The 16,030-nt window shown below is 36.1% G+C and overlaps 2 protein-coding genes across 2 annotated transcripts in view; both read right to left on the bottom strand.

Annotated features, from left to right (window-relative positions):
* Positions 1–16,030, bottom strand: part of LOC116166355 (fat-like cadherin-related tumor suppressor homolog) — a 288,265-nt gene that overhangs the window by 123,610 nt on the left and 148,625 nt on the right. The gene's annotated exons all lie outside the window — the stretch shown is intronic.
* Positions 9,021–10,427, bottom strand: LOC116166356. The gene is made up of 2 exons (XM_031481314.1): positions 9,658–10,427; positions 9,021–9,604 (listed from the first exon to the last, which is right to left on the bottom strand). Exons 1-2 carry the CDS (start codon positions 10,069–10,071, stop codon positions 9,026–9,028), a joined length of 993 nt encoding a protein of 330 aa, XP_031337174.1. The 5' UTR covers positions 10,072–10,427; the 3' UTR covers positions 9,021–9,025.

The raw sequence follows: 16,030 nt of genomic DNA, 5'->3' as shown, positions 1-16,030 counted from the left end.
ATAGTAGTTTACATTGCGAGACCGTTACATAGAACTTTACAAGCAAGCACGGAAGTTAACAAGCGAGCTTTAGCGAGCTTGTTATCCGTGCGAGCTTGTAAAGTTCGGGTAACGGGTGAGCAGTTGTACAACGTTTTATGGTATTCCGAATCGTAAATCTTTAACGAAAAGTTCTTTTTCTTTGGAAAAAAGGAAAGTTATTCAATCGAACTGGCCGTTGAAAATATTTGGCGAACGTTACTACGACAACATTGTTGTATAAACAAAAAAAACGTTTTGTGTTTTTCTTGAATCTGACAGAAAATGGATCTTCCAGACGAAATAATCCAAGAAGCGGAAGAAGCTAGTGGAAAATTAATGCCAGAGAAATCCCGAAACCGGTACGAAAAGGAACTGACAGCATTTAACGAATGGAGAGCAAAGAGAGTCGGCGAAATGGTACTGAACGAGACCGTTGTCTTGGCGTACGTTTCTGGTTTATCAAAAGTTTTCAACGCATCAAGTCTATGGACTAAATTTTCAATGCTGAAGAAAGCTCTCATAGTTAATGGCAATGTTGATATATCTAGGTTTGTTGCGAGAACAATAATCACCGCATTTGCTGTATCTACCTAATTTAATTGGTTTTATAGATTTGGAAAGGTTATCGCGTTCATGAAAGCTCAAAATGTTAATTACGTGCCGAAGAAATCTAAGATTTTGTCTGTTGAGGACACCCGCAAATTTATTTTAGAAGCTTCAGATGATTTTTTGCTCTGCAAAGTTGTCTTGATCTTTGGACTGTATGGGGCTTGTCGCCGAGATGAATTACTTAAGCTAATTGTGGATGATATTGAGGACCATGAGAAGTACGCTCTAGTAAAGTTGCAAGATACGAAGACTCATACTTCTACACCTTTTCCACTTTTATTCGAGAAACTATAAAGTTAATTTGAGAAAGTATCAATTGTATTTGAGAATAGTAAAATGTATTTGAGAAAACAACAAATGTAGTTCAGAATAGTGATTTGTATTTGAGAAGGCATCAAATGAATTTGAGAGTAGTAAATTGTAGATATTCAAGAAATGGTAAAATGTATTTGAGAATCAATTGAAAATGAGAAAAACAAAATCACATGTATAACATAGCCTGATGCTGCTGCTGCTGTTGCGGGACTACATACAGTAGCGGGATTATAAAAATTGATTTTTAATATTACATTCTGAATTCTGAAATACAAATAACGACTTCTTAAAATTAAATGATACTTTCTCAAATACAATTGACTATTCTCAAATACATTTGTTGTTTTCTCAAATCCAACTGACTATTCTCATCTACTTTGATGTTTTCTCAAATACAATTTACAACTTCTCGAATAAAAGTGGAAAAGGTGTAGATCGTTTATTATTCCTGATGCAAATGGATCTTTGAATCCTTATGAGATTTATAAAAAATATGCTAAATTACGTCCTCTTGATGTTGGAACGAGACGCTTTTTTTTGGGATACAGAAATCCCCGTTTCAAAGTTTTGCTTCAATTTTCTTAACTTAAAAGTTTATGTTGACCTCTTGTGCCACTTCGTTAGGGTAGTTCCAAGTAATGATTGTGTTTCAGACATGGATGTAACTGGAAGCCTCGTCCACCGAGCTCGCTGAATGGGAATGGTATTGTTGGTAAGCTTATATGAACCTATGTTACTTTTATGTGTGTAGGATTTCACTTGGATAGACTTTGGGTAGTGGTACCATAACTTGTATTTTTATTTGTGTTTCATTGACTTCGCGTAGGTACGCTGAAGTAAAATTAACTTTTAGACAAAGAGATTTGAGTTGCCTATCTAATTAGAGGTTGAGTTTGCTATTGCGAGCCTTTTTGCTATGGTTATTCATTGTGAAATATATATTTGTTTAGAAGATCAGCACACGATAATACTATACTGTATTGCTGAATTATTTTTGTGGCTGGTAGAACCAGTGTGCAGTAGTAAAATTATTTTGAGGGTCGATGTGTGATTTTATTATTAACAATCAGTAGTGCTTTACCTATGTCTTTAGTATATTTCTATATTTGATACTATAAGATTTATTGCGTGGCCGTAAATATAGTGGCGCCCTTAGAAATATCATCTTTTTCCCTCAATTCTATGCGATGGCCTACGCCCACTCGCCTGCCTTGCCTGAGCTACCGAGCCTTCGCTCCTAAATTTTATTACAAGCAAATTTCTGCCTGTAACAACGTCCATAAAGAACAGAAGCATTTTGAACGACCATATCATAAAACTTTGTCCAAAACAGTGGTGTTTCTTTTAAGCTCGTGGAAACTAGATTGATAATGATAACTTCTTCAGAATTTACTTTAAGGCAATTGTATCTGTAGCTTACGGGTAACATTTTGCTTTTTTACACAATTTACGGGTGTAATCCCACAAACTCAATGGCTAACCTGTTGATCTGTCCGGAATAACAACACTTTGTATACTAACTTGTACCAGAGGCACCAAAGGTGCTGTCTCATATACCTACGTGTATCGAACGTAGGCGCCAATTTTCTCTGTAGAAACGCGTTTCTCTCCAGGTCGAACCATTGATTCTTTAAGCATGCTTGAATACCGAATTCCTCGCTGCACACTGTGATGCTGGGCTGCAAGCCACCAGACGGAATCGTCTACGGTCTACGCTACCATGTATTTACTCACCATATATGCACACTTCTCATTACTGAACAGAAAATATTTAACCAAATCGGCCCTGCATCCTCATCGTCCATTACTTTCTGTTAAGTGGTGTAGTGATTAAGTATCGTACTCGATGCAGAAACGAATTACAAGTAGAGCGAGGCTCTTCATTAATTAGTGCATTTACTCACACTGTAAAGCTTAATTCATTAATTGGGCACAAAATTTAATCGCAACGTTTTATTCCACTGCATAATCACAATATCGTATATTATTTTCGCGAAATTGGAGCTGGTTTGTTGGAGTTTGCAATACGTATGGACATTTTTGCTTAACATTGTCCAAGAAGTCATCGGTACCCTTGCAGCGGTATATTTCTATAATTTAAGGGCGCCATTTTTCGAGGAGAGAGAGAATCTCATCCACGTCAATTACGGATAGCTGTTTCGAATTTTTGTATTGTATAAATTAGTGATCGGTTATTTTAAGGAATTCGTATATCGATTTTGCTTAAAGTAACTTTGATATTCCTGAAGAAATCGACCTATGAGTCACATTTGTCTGAAGTTTCTCTATTGTATTTCATTCATTGATAGGATCAGATCCAAGGAAAAGATTTTCGTTATTTTGTTTCAGTGATTGAGAATGTTATTTGCATTTAATTTTAGTGTTACCATTCTTTACGTTAGATGGAAACGTCTACTGTTTGAATGTGAAGACTAAGCCAACGGAAAAGGTAATATCGGCGATGGTTTGTTCTGATTTATGAAACAAAGCAATACAAGTTGGATGAACTAGCACAAATAAAGGTAATATTACAGACAATGAGCATACCTATTCACTAATTCTATAAAGAAAATGACAATAATGCAACAATGATTCATTTCGATGACCAACCCCGTCTCCTATCATACCTTCACTGTGTCAGATGGTATAATATTAGATGAAGCGAATGAAATCGAAACGTAAGGATACTTTACGCAATTTACGCAAGTTTTAAGTTGAGTGTAGCGTTGTTTGAGGTTATTAAAGTTCAACTAACGCCATCTCTCGGCTTTCTTTAGTGTCAGCGTGCGCAAGTCTGCAGTCGGAATATTTTCACGTTTTCCGAAGGAAACTCGTTCTCTTTCAACACGCCGGCGAAGGGGAAGTGTCGTAAATCTAATGGTCTAAATGCATAAATTATTTATTAGTGACTTTGGCAATTGACCTTTTTCGTTGTGCTCAGTATTTGCGGTGGGTGAGGCAAGCTTAAACGCTTATCTCCACTTTTTTGGAGGATTTGTACGATTATCGACACGTAAGTTATCCGCCATTTGGTAAAGCTTTTCTTATGTAGGTTCATTTTCTTTTTAGACATCCAATATCTGACTGTTGAGCCGACGTAATTTAATTATTTCGTCTTTATTCATTAATTGGTTTCTACATCCTCTCGTTCACTTAGAGGTAGATGCGTTTGGGATTTGGCTGTAAAGACTACCAGGGCGTCTCGTGCGAGGTTATCAACCTAATCAGCACCGTACCTGTTTTGATCTTACCAGAGAACTAAAGGTCACCTTGAAGCCATTGATTGCACCGGGTATATAACGTCTCTCAAATAACACGAACGATACTACAACAGTGGAAATCGACGACTTTTTACGAAGTTGCTGAGGTACTGACATATCTCGGTGTCTTTTTAACATGTAGCGTATCCATATGTCGGTCCCTGAATAAGCCTAATCTAAATTAATCAAGTTGCGCTTCTTTATGTTTCTCACTAAACTCCTGAACCTAATATCGAACCTAATAATCATATACGACACAATTTTTATACACAATTCCTAAAACATAATATGGACCCATAAAATTGGAAGCCCTCTATTGAATTTTGAACCAACTTAGTGTAAATAAGAAGTTGATTCAACTCCAATTCTAGTGGGTTTTAAATGAATGCAACATGCAATACAAAACGGCTTCAAATGATCATAGGTTGATCTCTTTAAGAACGTACCAATCAAATTTTTTCTTACTTCAATCAAATATAATTTACCCGAAATCGTCACGAAACCTCCTTTTTTATGCCTATTTTATGTCAGGTAAATTTAGTTTACCCAAAATCGTCCCGAAACCTTCATTTTCATGCCCACTTTCTGTCAGGAAATTTTACTATCCATGACAAAGGTAGAGGAGACTACGTTTCTTGCCGCTTGTCACTTTACCGGCCGCACCTGTGACATTGCTAAATGTCTATAATGACTCCTGTCATTACTGACATATTGACATTAATCAAAAGTTCTATATGAACGAGTTTTGTATTAAAATTTACCCGAAATCGTATTTTAATATAAAGTTTCGATTTTCACATAGAACATTTGATTAATGTCAATCTGTCAATGTGATAGGTGCGGCCGGAAAAGTGACAGGTGTGGCCGGTAAAGTGACAGGCGACAGGAAAGGTAGTCTGGCCTGCCTCTATCGTGGAAATTAAAAATTCCTCACATAAAGTAGGCATGAAAATGAAAGTTTCATGGCGATTTTGGGTAGGTATAGTCTTATACTTCTAACCAAAATGAACCAATGAATAAGTAGCTACTTGGCCTTTCGTGCTCAGCAACCAAGGCGACTCTACTGATAAACGAAAAAAGGAATTTTAAAAGTCTGCTTTCGAGGCGATATTGCTTAACCGTCAGTTATATTAAACCGACTTGCACGTTTTTGGTAGAATTTTAGACCAATACATCACATAAAAATTAAATATTCTGTAAGTGTATTTTCAAGCTCCAGCAGCTATCAATAAAAAAGTCCCGTAATTTACTTCATATACAAACACTCACTTCAAGCTTTATCAAATGGGTGGTGCGATTTAAATTTCGCCCCTGGCCTTTCTCGCGACAGAGATCCCCAAGAACCCCTAGAGCAAGATCTAATTGCCTCAGTCGAAAATTAGCGCAGTTTAATTGTTTAAGATGCGAAAGTGGTCCACACTTGACGATTTATGCTTAATATTGGTAAGAAAATCGATAAGGAAGAGGGTGTATTATTTATTGAGGGACGCGATAAGGGGGCGTAAGAGACATAATGAGGAGCACTATAATATTATCGGCTCATCTGGCCTCTAGCGGCCGATAAGCCGCAGCAACGCGAAATTTAACAGCAAACCCGTCGACAATTCCATTAATTTAACGCGCGTGGCGATGAAACACCCGCAGACGAGCTATTATTACCGAGAAAAAGCAATTAAACGAATACTTTTCTTAATTAGTTTTCAGTTTTACACGCCGTTTTAAATATTAATATCGACTTTGGAAAGTTTTAGCAGTTCACATGATGTTAATGTGATACGCTGATTTCGCGTGGGACCTTCTACTGTTTGCTTCGCAAGGTTGGTCTTTACGTGTCAGTCATTGGAAGTTTCCGACAAGTTTATTCCATTACGCTCTTGGGCCCCAATGGCACGATCTACTTTAACAGACCGGCTATAAACAGTGTATTTCATTAGTGTAACATTCGTCCTATTATCATATATGTACTTTCTTCCGCTTTTTTTAATTAATTAAGTTTCGACATTAAATTGAATTGCTGACGCCTCGTGTAATAATTCCCGTTCCTCCGAAGGGCACAATTACAATATCTAATTGAAATTCCTTATTGAAATTAGTCTTAAACATATAATTAAACTGAGCAGAAGAGAATAGAGTAATTACTCGAAACAGAGAGAGCGTTCACATTTTACTAAAAGCTGATTTCTAGTAATTACATGCACCTTTTCCGCACGGCTTCTCTAGCAAGTCGACTCCTGTAATTGTAACAAAAATGTAACTAATTGACTTATTTTTAATTCGTATGCATTTACGTTTAAATAATGCTCGCGATATTTTATTAATAAAACTTCAATAATAGGTACTGTCTAACTTTAATTTAATACAAACTCCATAGTGTGTGCTTCAAGAAGTTTTAATGAAATTTGTTAGCAAGGTATTCCTTAGATATTCAAACAGTTTCACATAAATTTCACAACGACAGGGTCTGTAAATGTAACCGATTTTCTCTTGAAACTGGTCGTAGGTATTAGAGAATTTATATCAATATAGGAAAAAAAGGGTATAACACGTTTTTTTCTTCTCAGTCGCCCTGATTTATTATAAATTGCTTTATAATAACTGAAATTAGTCAATGGACAAAAGGTGAAGGTAGGACAGCTTAGAGATTTTGTTTCGTTGATAATGATTCTGAATGGAGGAGGTTGGCAGTTGTGATAAATATCAAAGATTGTAGTAATGAGGCTCGAGTTGGGCACACGACTGAAATATTTCGGGAATTGCTTTACGAGTAGATATTGACTGATTTTACACAATGGCGAATCAAGTAAAAAATTTCGTTGAAGCTGCACGCTCGAAAAAACAATCAACTTGCAATCTGCATCTGGAATCTATTCTTGAACCTCTTGCATTGCACTGGAATCTTCTTGAGAAATGATAACGCCAGCAATTTGATGCTCGCTTTTCCACTATTGTATTTTGCATCAATTTCATTTTGTCAGCCGTTTCCAAAGCTCAGGCCGTCAAATTACCACTGTCCTAGCAGTTCGCACTGTAAACAATTAATACGTGAGAGTATAGTCAATTTTTTGTGGACAGAAATCGTTTGAACAAAGAGGTCTGGATCGTGCTGCTGGTTTGTGCAAGAGACTCGTAACTAATCAATCGGCGATATACACCAGTACTTTTTGAGTAAAATAGAAATTGCCATGGGAGAAGTATTGGTATTTTACAGATGATATTTTACTTTCGCATTTACACATGTGGGAAGGGCAATAGGTAATAATCGCACTGCGGAGATGATACATGTCGTAAATAATGGCCATACACGTGAAGTATGAAGAACCATCTTTGAGAAGGGGTTTTCAGACAAGCGAATGTTGTGATTTGAGTAACGTGTGGCCCGGCTTTTGCATCGTAAAAGAGTGTATGGGAGATTTAATTTAAGTGTTATGCATTATATACCTATTATAACGATCATCTTAGTTAATAACGATGTTAGTGTCCTTTCCTTCTCATCGCTGCCATTTGGTAATTTTTTCATACTTTATGAACTAGTAGCGAACGAACAATTTGAACTTGCCATAAAAGTCTTTTTAGCTGGATCAACCGGGACGAAGGACCAAGGACGAACATTCCCCTGGACGAATCGTCCGTGGAAGTCCGGATAAAGACATGTTGAACGAAGAAAATATAACGTTCAACTTAAAAATTATGTTTGTGCCTTGTACATAGCTGTGATTTAACTACTCCCATTCTATACCTTATTTTAGTACCACTGTATCAATTACATTTCTCATTTACGTTAAGGTTTACCTGCAATTGATAAAAAGAAACATTTACACACTTACACATTTTTTTACAAATTTTTAAACGGTAGTCGTAAAAAGTTGATAACCTCTAAAAGTAGCTGTACTAAAAAATAATAAGCAGGTAAGTTCTTTTTAATGAGAAACATAATCTTTACAATTACATTATCAGTAAAAGTGCTTCCTGGTGCAAGTACTCATTCTTTTGCGATTTGATTCAACCTTCATTATTAAGTATTGTATGTGCAATGGAAAACGGTCTTAAACCCACCCACAAACACCTGTCCAAGTAGGTCAATTAAACACAGATACTACAGCAGGTCTTTTTTGCAAATGTGGTTGAAGAAATTCCTTTCTTTTTTTTATAAATCGCGAAATTCAAACGAGAAAACTGTATTACTAAAAATTTACTCAAATGCTATCGCCTAGCTCCTATGATTGTTACCAAAACTTTACCTTTTAATACCTTTCTGTTCTTACGTGAGAGATTTTTCGTTTGTAATCTGAAAATTAACTACAAATGGTTTTCCTTTCTTTCCACTTTCCAGCAAAATAACAACATTGAAAGGCCATATAAATGTATATTGAAGGAAAATCAGAAAATGTCAAATATTGCCCGTTCTACGTTGAACTTTCATTCACCAATTTTTCTACCTGTCATAATTTGAATACTAAAATTGACCTGAAATGGTCTGTTATTTCTTACCTCTAAGGGCCAATTTCATATTACGCAAAATCAAATAAGTACATCTACGGCCTAACCAAACCTTGACATTGACACCAAATTCAGTGGTTTCTTTCTATTACGAAAAACCTTGAACATACATAATTTTTTTTTCACTCGCGAGAGTGAAAGTCCGTTTCTATGACCACAAAATAGGGACTGAAATGGCAAATTATTCCCTAGGGAAATAATAATAATGAAAACTCCCTGATGCTTATATAATCATTTATTAACACAACTCAAAAAGGTACATTGTTTATATTTAAATTAAACGTGATATTCTCGCATTTTGAGAAATTAATTGGTGGTATTGATCAACATATTTGAATCAGAAGAACTGGTTTCTGGTATGACATTGCAGATATTAGAACTACAACTATCCCCTTGATTAATCCGATTAGCAATATTAATTTTATTGGCGATAGAGTTTTCAATATAACTTTCCGCAACAGTTGTAATTTCCACCCACCGTGCCGCTTTATAGTGGTAATATCAGCACCCGCGTCCGCTAATAGGGTAGTGGACGATCGGCGCAGACAGTGTCCCGTATATAGTTGGGGGTTTGGTAACTTTAAGAAACTTGCAATCGTTGATGGTACTTTGCCAAGCGTATTCTTGCCAACAGGCTGAGTCGTACATTTTCCATTCTTGTAAAAAATGAAAAATCGTTGATGTTGTATTGTTTCAGGTCTTAGTGCTGCGTACTTGCGAATTAAATGAAGAAAATCTGTACCATCTATGTTTCCTGTTATTACGAAGGTTCTAGATGTCTTGTTTTTGGTAAATGGTAACGTAATTATGAAGGAAGATCCCATATCGTTAACGTTATGCGTGGTTAGATTAACTAATTCGTCAGTGCGACATGCAACACTTATTCCGAAGATTAACACAACCTAATGCAACATTGTTAGTACGAGTATGTTTTTTAAAGCCTAATCTATTTTACCTTTCGCATTAGATGGGCATCATCGTCAGCTTCAGACAAAAATGTTTTCACCTCTTCTCTGTTTAATATCTTTGATTTTTTGGGAGCATACCCATCTGAATTTCTTTTTAGAAATGATACCAGTTTGCGGAATTTACTGATATCGATGTTGTCATATATGAGCATGCAAGACCTCACCATAGAATATTGCGCCCACACCGTGGAACACTTATAATTTTTAGCCTTTTCGCTAAAATAAACCAACATGACATTTTCGGAAAAAGTCTTCACACTTTTTTGTAGGCACCAATCTTTAAAACTGTGGTATGCTGCTTCATACAATTTTTTGGACCTCGCGGGCAGTAAATTGGTAACAGTAGCGTTAGCAGCTTCAGTAATCTCAAAAGGTTCTTCGGAAAAACTAGCAGATTCCATAATTTAGACCCACGCACGTTTTCACAAAAACACGATATTTGTTTATTGGTTGGCATGGAAGTCTAGACAAAGGCATGGAGGTTGCTAACGTGATTATTATTGTGCCCTAATACCGGCTTGTTGCCATGATACAGTTTCAATACTCCACTAACACGATTAAAGGGGTTCTAATGAAAAATCTTTGACTATATTTAAAGTATAAGTAAACATCCTCGCGAGTGAAAAAAATAGTATATACACCGCTGGAGAGAAATGGCGTTTTTCCCTTGGTGCCTTGTGGCCCTCGGGCTTCGCCCTCGGGCAACAATAACACCGCGGGAAAAATCAACCATTTCTCTCCCTTAATGTATAATGTACTATTAATCTGATTTGAATCCTTTCATATCCCTTCTAAATATGCAACAAATCAGTGTTTATCTTTGAGAATGGATCGTAAAGGTATCTATTGAACTTGGGGAGCTAATTAAATACTACTAACCTTCATTTACAATTCTTCTGGTACATAGACGCCCTTGAACCATTACTGCTAATTTCTAGTCTGTCAATTTGGGGTTGATATCAGATGGTTTCTAAAAAACTGCATACTTAAACCCTCCGACAATAATTCGGGTAGAAATTGAAAATGGAGTGGAAAAACTTGCTTTAAAAACTGCGTTTTGCTTACGCAGTCACATGTTCTTGTTTTGATTACTGTTTAAGTTTGATTTTGAGGAATCCCTTAGGTAAGCGGTTGCACTAAATTGCATTTTATATTAACGGCGCTAATAATGAACTTTATTTTTACTGACAGTTTTCTTTGTTGTAATCCTGTGCACCAAATGAAGTAGTTTTGCTTTATTAAGCTGTACAAATACGACGTAATGTTTTCCAAGGAATTTGCTTGCCACCACGCTTATTTATAATTGCGAACGATATCTTCTTTTGAAATGGATACTGTACAGTTACGAGCTTTTTGGACTTATACAGTTAAGTACAAAAATACCCCTTGGCGTAAATTGTATCAAACTCTATTCTAGTTAATTAACTTGCGATTTTGAAACTTATACGCCCGATCAAACTGAATAATGACCGGAACCATTTCAACCAAACCATTTCGATGGTGACACTTTTTTGATTTTCTGCGGTAAAATGTCCCTTTATCAACTTGAATGACAAAGGCGAATTTTTCGCAATTTTCTAACTTGACCACTGGGTTGCTGAGAATTTATTTAGACCAACTCGATTAACAAAACGCGAATGAATAAATCCCTTTAGGACTGATGTTCGAATGCCTTAATTTTGTGCAAAAATAATCCCATCTCGAAATGCTCAGTAATTTTAACACCCACTAAATGGTGGAATATGACAGCGGTATTTTATTAATTTTCATTGGTTTAACCGGCTTCCAGGGTTGTATCTGACTTTCTAATTTTGCGATGTCAATTTATTTTTTATCGAGCTTTATTTAATTTGATGAGGTGCAGAAGTAACACAACGCGACTAGTTCTCAGTGTGTAATTCAAAACCATAGCCAGACAATGAGGCGCCAAATATCATTTAGAACAAATACCCGGGACGGGACGGGAAAAAACGAAGACAAGTAACTCAAATAAATGCTCTCGTTACAACGTTAGTAAAAGCGTGTATATGAAATGGATTCTAAGTTCCCCAGGGTACGTCCATTATCCTCCACAACTAGAAATCTCGATAAGACTTTAATGTTATTAACTTGAGATACCTCAGTAGCCTTGGCCAACTCCACCACGCCAAAGAAGTATATTATAAATTTTCATTTAAACACTTGGCATAACCCTGAGTACCAACAGAAAAATTTAGCATGAGAACTCTTATCTAGGTCGTAATTTGGGCTCAATTAAACACAACATAGAACATTTACAGATGAAACAAATTTATTAGACAAAATCAATCAATAAACTGAAAGAAACATAAGACGCGGGGCTTATAAACAGTACCGGTCAATTAAACAAACTAATTAAAGAAATCTTAATTATCTTAAAGTATTAATAATCCAAAATCCCCGTCGTAACTGAGATTTTCAACAAATAGAATGCACAAACACTAAAACCAGCCTATGTAGCTTTAGGAACTTCACTTCTTTACTTGCACTGAAAGTTCGATTTAGACGACACAGGCTTTGTTTGAATTACTGATGTAAAATTGACTCTATGGAAAGTCTCCCTTTAACTGGTTCGGGGATATGCTTCACAAAAGTGACAAACGCTCGGTAAAAACAACACTCTTTTGTAAACTTCCCTTCTTTCATCATAATTAAGATGTAATAGACAATATTGCAGAAAGGAAAAAGCAAAAATGGTGGACAAAGTTTGTGTATACCTGGGAGTAATTATATGTGTACATTACAAGGAAAGTAATCCTTAACATATTGTAGCCAAGAGTTGGAAGCTGGTTACCATAGATAATGTATGCCTGGATGCAATAACCAATTGACCCATTGCTCTTTGTAAAGGTAAGTCATTTTAATTTTTACTAAATGAAATTAACGGCAAATTTGATCCATTTATTAATTGGTTTTCACCAATTTAGCTAGCCAACGAGCATCTTAGAAATTCTCGACATTTAATTTTTTGGTACACTAGTGGCTCATCGTTGCAGTGAGCGAGTTTATCGACTTGTAATAAATTGTCAGCGTCACATAATTAAGTTTTTAAAAAGGATCTTAGTCTCTCTAACTGTTATTTAATAAACATAATTTAGGATGACACAAGAAATAAAAAAATAGATAATCTGCGCGTTGTCCACAATTCCCATTGGGTAAAGTGCGCTTTCTCCGCCAATCCTGGCGCGGGCCGGTCTCGAGAGAGCGTCGCGGCGCACATCGAAGGAGAGTTGAGTCTACACATTACCACGACAGCGCGTCCGTACACTTAAAATAGCGGCAGTTTGCGTGCGAACGTGTTCGTCGGAGGACTCTTAAAAAATTGACGCCGAAAACACGTACGCGTGATCTTTTAATAATGATCTTAACTTTTTCAATCTTGTCACGGAAGTTTCTTTACTTATGAATGAATAACGAACAGAGGACCTCACCAAAAGTAGTTTAACGGATTTTGCTGAAGACTTTTTAATGATTAGATCTTGGCACGTGGATGGGGATGCAGGCGACATGTGCTGACTAACCACGAAGATGCGTGCTACAACATGCTGCGTGCTCCTCGCCACGTTGATCTACAACGGTACGTGATTTTTTCGTAATACTTTTTTTTTCACTTCCATCCAAGTTACGCCCCATTCTCTACTTATCGGGGCTTTGAATCGTATAAATCCAATTTTAATCTCGGAAACTCGAAATTTATCGTGTTGAGCAGATTAAGTCCGATACCCCTACGAATTCGTGAATGCAAAACACGCTGATATTGGCGTTCGCTCAATCGCTCGTATACCATTTTTTACTTAAAGCCTTTTTTTTTGCCGAAATTTACATATTCAGCTGGCAGATTTATACGAGCAAAATTTGTTTGCCTAACTATTACGTAATGCGTATCTAAACATTTATTTTGGACAAGAACCGTGACGATCCTGTGGATATTATCGCGCCGAGATTTCTCTTGGTTTGACACTAATTCCTAAGCTGCCCTTTTTTATTTTTCGCACTTGTGAACAATATTACTCGAAATGGCGTAAAATAATTTCGTATTCCAATTTTAAGCGTCGAGACTGAAAGTTTGTAGACACATTCTTTCGCTAAATCCTAGTGTCAGTCGACAGGACAGCAATTCCATTACCTTAGGCATGTTCAAAACTGTGGAAATCTCAGAACAGAAAATGCTATCCGTCGGTTCTTTGCAGTTATCAAACTATATTTTAGTCGTCTGACAGCCTGTTTCGAGTTGATGCATTTTTAAGGATGGATCCATTTTCCTAGATTAACTATCGAGAGTTGGTTCTCGTATTCTTTTACAAACTTAAGAGAATGCGCAATCAACTCCATGTTGACACTCACCGAATATAATTGTTGTAGATGCTTGTTAATTGATTGCAGACCCTTAATTAAAAAGCAGAAATAACAGATTGCGATTATTACACTCTTGACGCATTTAAATTTATTGCTACGGAAGAACAATGAGGTGGATTAAAGAAAATGAATCGAAAAAATTTAGCTCTTCTTCATAGTCATCGCCAATCCATATAAATTTGTATCACAGAATTTAAAACTGGGGCGTGGAAAATGATTTGACGTGTCACGTTGTAACTTCTTTCTCCCTTTTGGTAAAACTTGTAACTTACTTCCCGCCCTTATTTTAACTGTGAAAAACGGTATTAGATGTCACTATTTAGCAATTTCTCGCTTTTATCCGATATTTCCTACAATTTTTTCCTTTTCCACGTTGCAAAACGACATTTGTCAAGAGTTCAGAAACCCTGGATGCAAAATTTGTGAGCGAAAGCATGAACCCAAACTTTTGCCACCTAAGAAGTTTATGTCGTAATTTCATGTGGTCAATGTCGCGAGCAACATTGATTTAGCATAGTAGTTTTGATACATATTCATGCATACATAGTAAAAATAAAGGCGTCACCAACGTCGCACGTTGCCAGTTCGCACAAATTTGTATCTCATGAAACTCACTTACAAACTGTGACCACAGTCCCAAAATTTCTAAATAATAGGCAAGTAGTGCTCGTACATGTCGAAAAGAATCCCCGAATTTTTGTATAAAATATTCTACATTTATGCAGAAATTTAAGTTTTCCCTTCTCAATAGAGACATCCCCAAGACTATTTATTTTGCTTTTCTTACAAATTAATTTAGTCACTCTATATTTTATTCTATTGCTCCATCGATGGTTGTAAATTTTTTTGATACTGGAGGTCGACACTTACTAGACACGGTCGATTTTCGGTTGACTCTCCTTGATTTTATACGTTGTATACAAAGAAACATGCCTCGTGATCACGTGTCAATGGCAAACTTGATCGTTATCTAAAATTTTATTTTTTTGCATATGGTACATTCTCCTATACAAAATATACATTATACATACACCTCTGCATGCTAAACAAAATTTTAATCCAACCAAAGGACTGTTATTACAAAAAATGCAAAATCCCAATTAGTGAAACAAATTAACCAAAATCCGTTGTTTGGATTTGACTCTTATCAAATATAGTACAAACCTGTTTCATGAGAATGATTTTTATAGGTCGATTCCTTTAGGAATAACAAAATTACATTACACAAAATTAGTATGCGAATTTTAATTCTTATCTTCCCTTGCAAAATGCAGCTTTCTTTAAAAGTATGAAAACAGATCGCGTAGACGGCTCAGTTGCCTTTCTGCACTGCCCCGGCAACATTGGGGTTTTGTTGGATAAAAGAATTTAGCGGAAAAATGCCCGTACTATTTTCGGATACAAGCAAACCGGCTTTAAATTTTCGAAACTAATTCTTGAGATTGTGATTATGCACAGGAATGAAATGCCAATGTTCCACTTATATTCATTTTGCCCGATTTATGAACAAGGTTTTGTTGCAAGTAAATGAACCGATTAATTCTCTGCTGGCTGCTGTTGTATACCAAATTTTATTTATCGTACAGGAAAGATGTTTTTAAGTATACTAAAAGTGAGGTCATGACCTGATAACTAAGACATACAACACCGTTAATAATATTACACGCCTCCTCATTTCACCGTATTGACGCTCGGCCTGAAGATGACCTTATAAGGTCGAAATCGATAGCCGCAATAGGACCTAATAAAAACGTGTTTAAAAAAGATTTTCTTTGATTCCATTCTGCATTACACAACACGTTTAAAATAAAAAAAAACGATGGAACAATACATCAACCGAATTTGACAATAAGAACTAATGACACTTTGGCAGTTTAGTTGGCAACATAAACTACCACCTTACAAAATTTACCAGTCGTTTTGTGTTTCATTGTAATACTGACTCGTGTTTTATCCAATCACAGTGAAGGGTCAAAGTTTCCCTAT

Source organism: Photinus pyralis, unplaced genomic scaffold (genome assembly GCF_008802855.1).
Source record: "Photinus pyralis isolate 1611_PpyrPB1 unplaced genomic scaffold, Ppyr1.3 Ppyr1.4_LG3b, whole genome shotgun sequence".
Classification (NCBI taxonomy): Eukaryota; Metazoa; Arthropoda; class Insecta; order Coleoptera; family Lampyridae; genus Photinus; species Photinus pyralis.
This window is presented reverse-complemented; position numbering and strand designations above follow the sequence as displayed.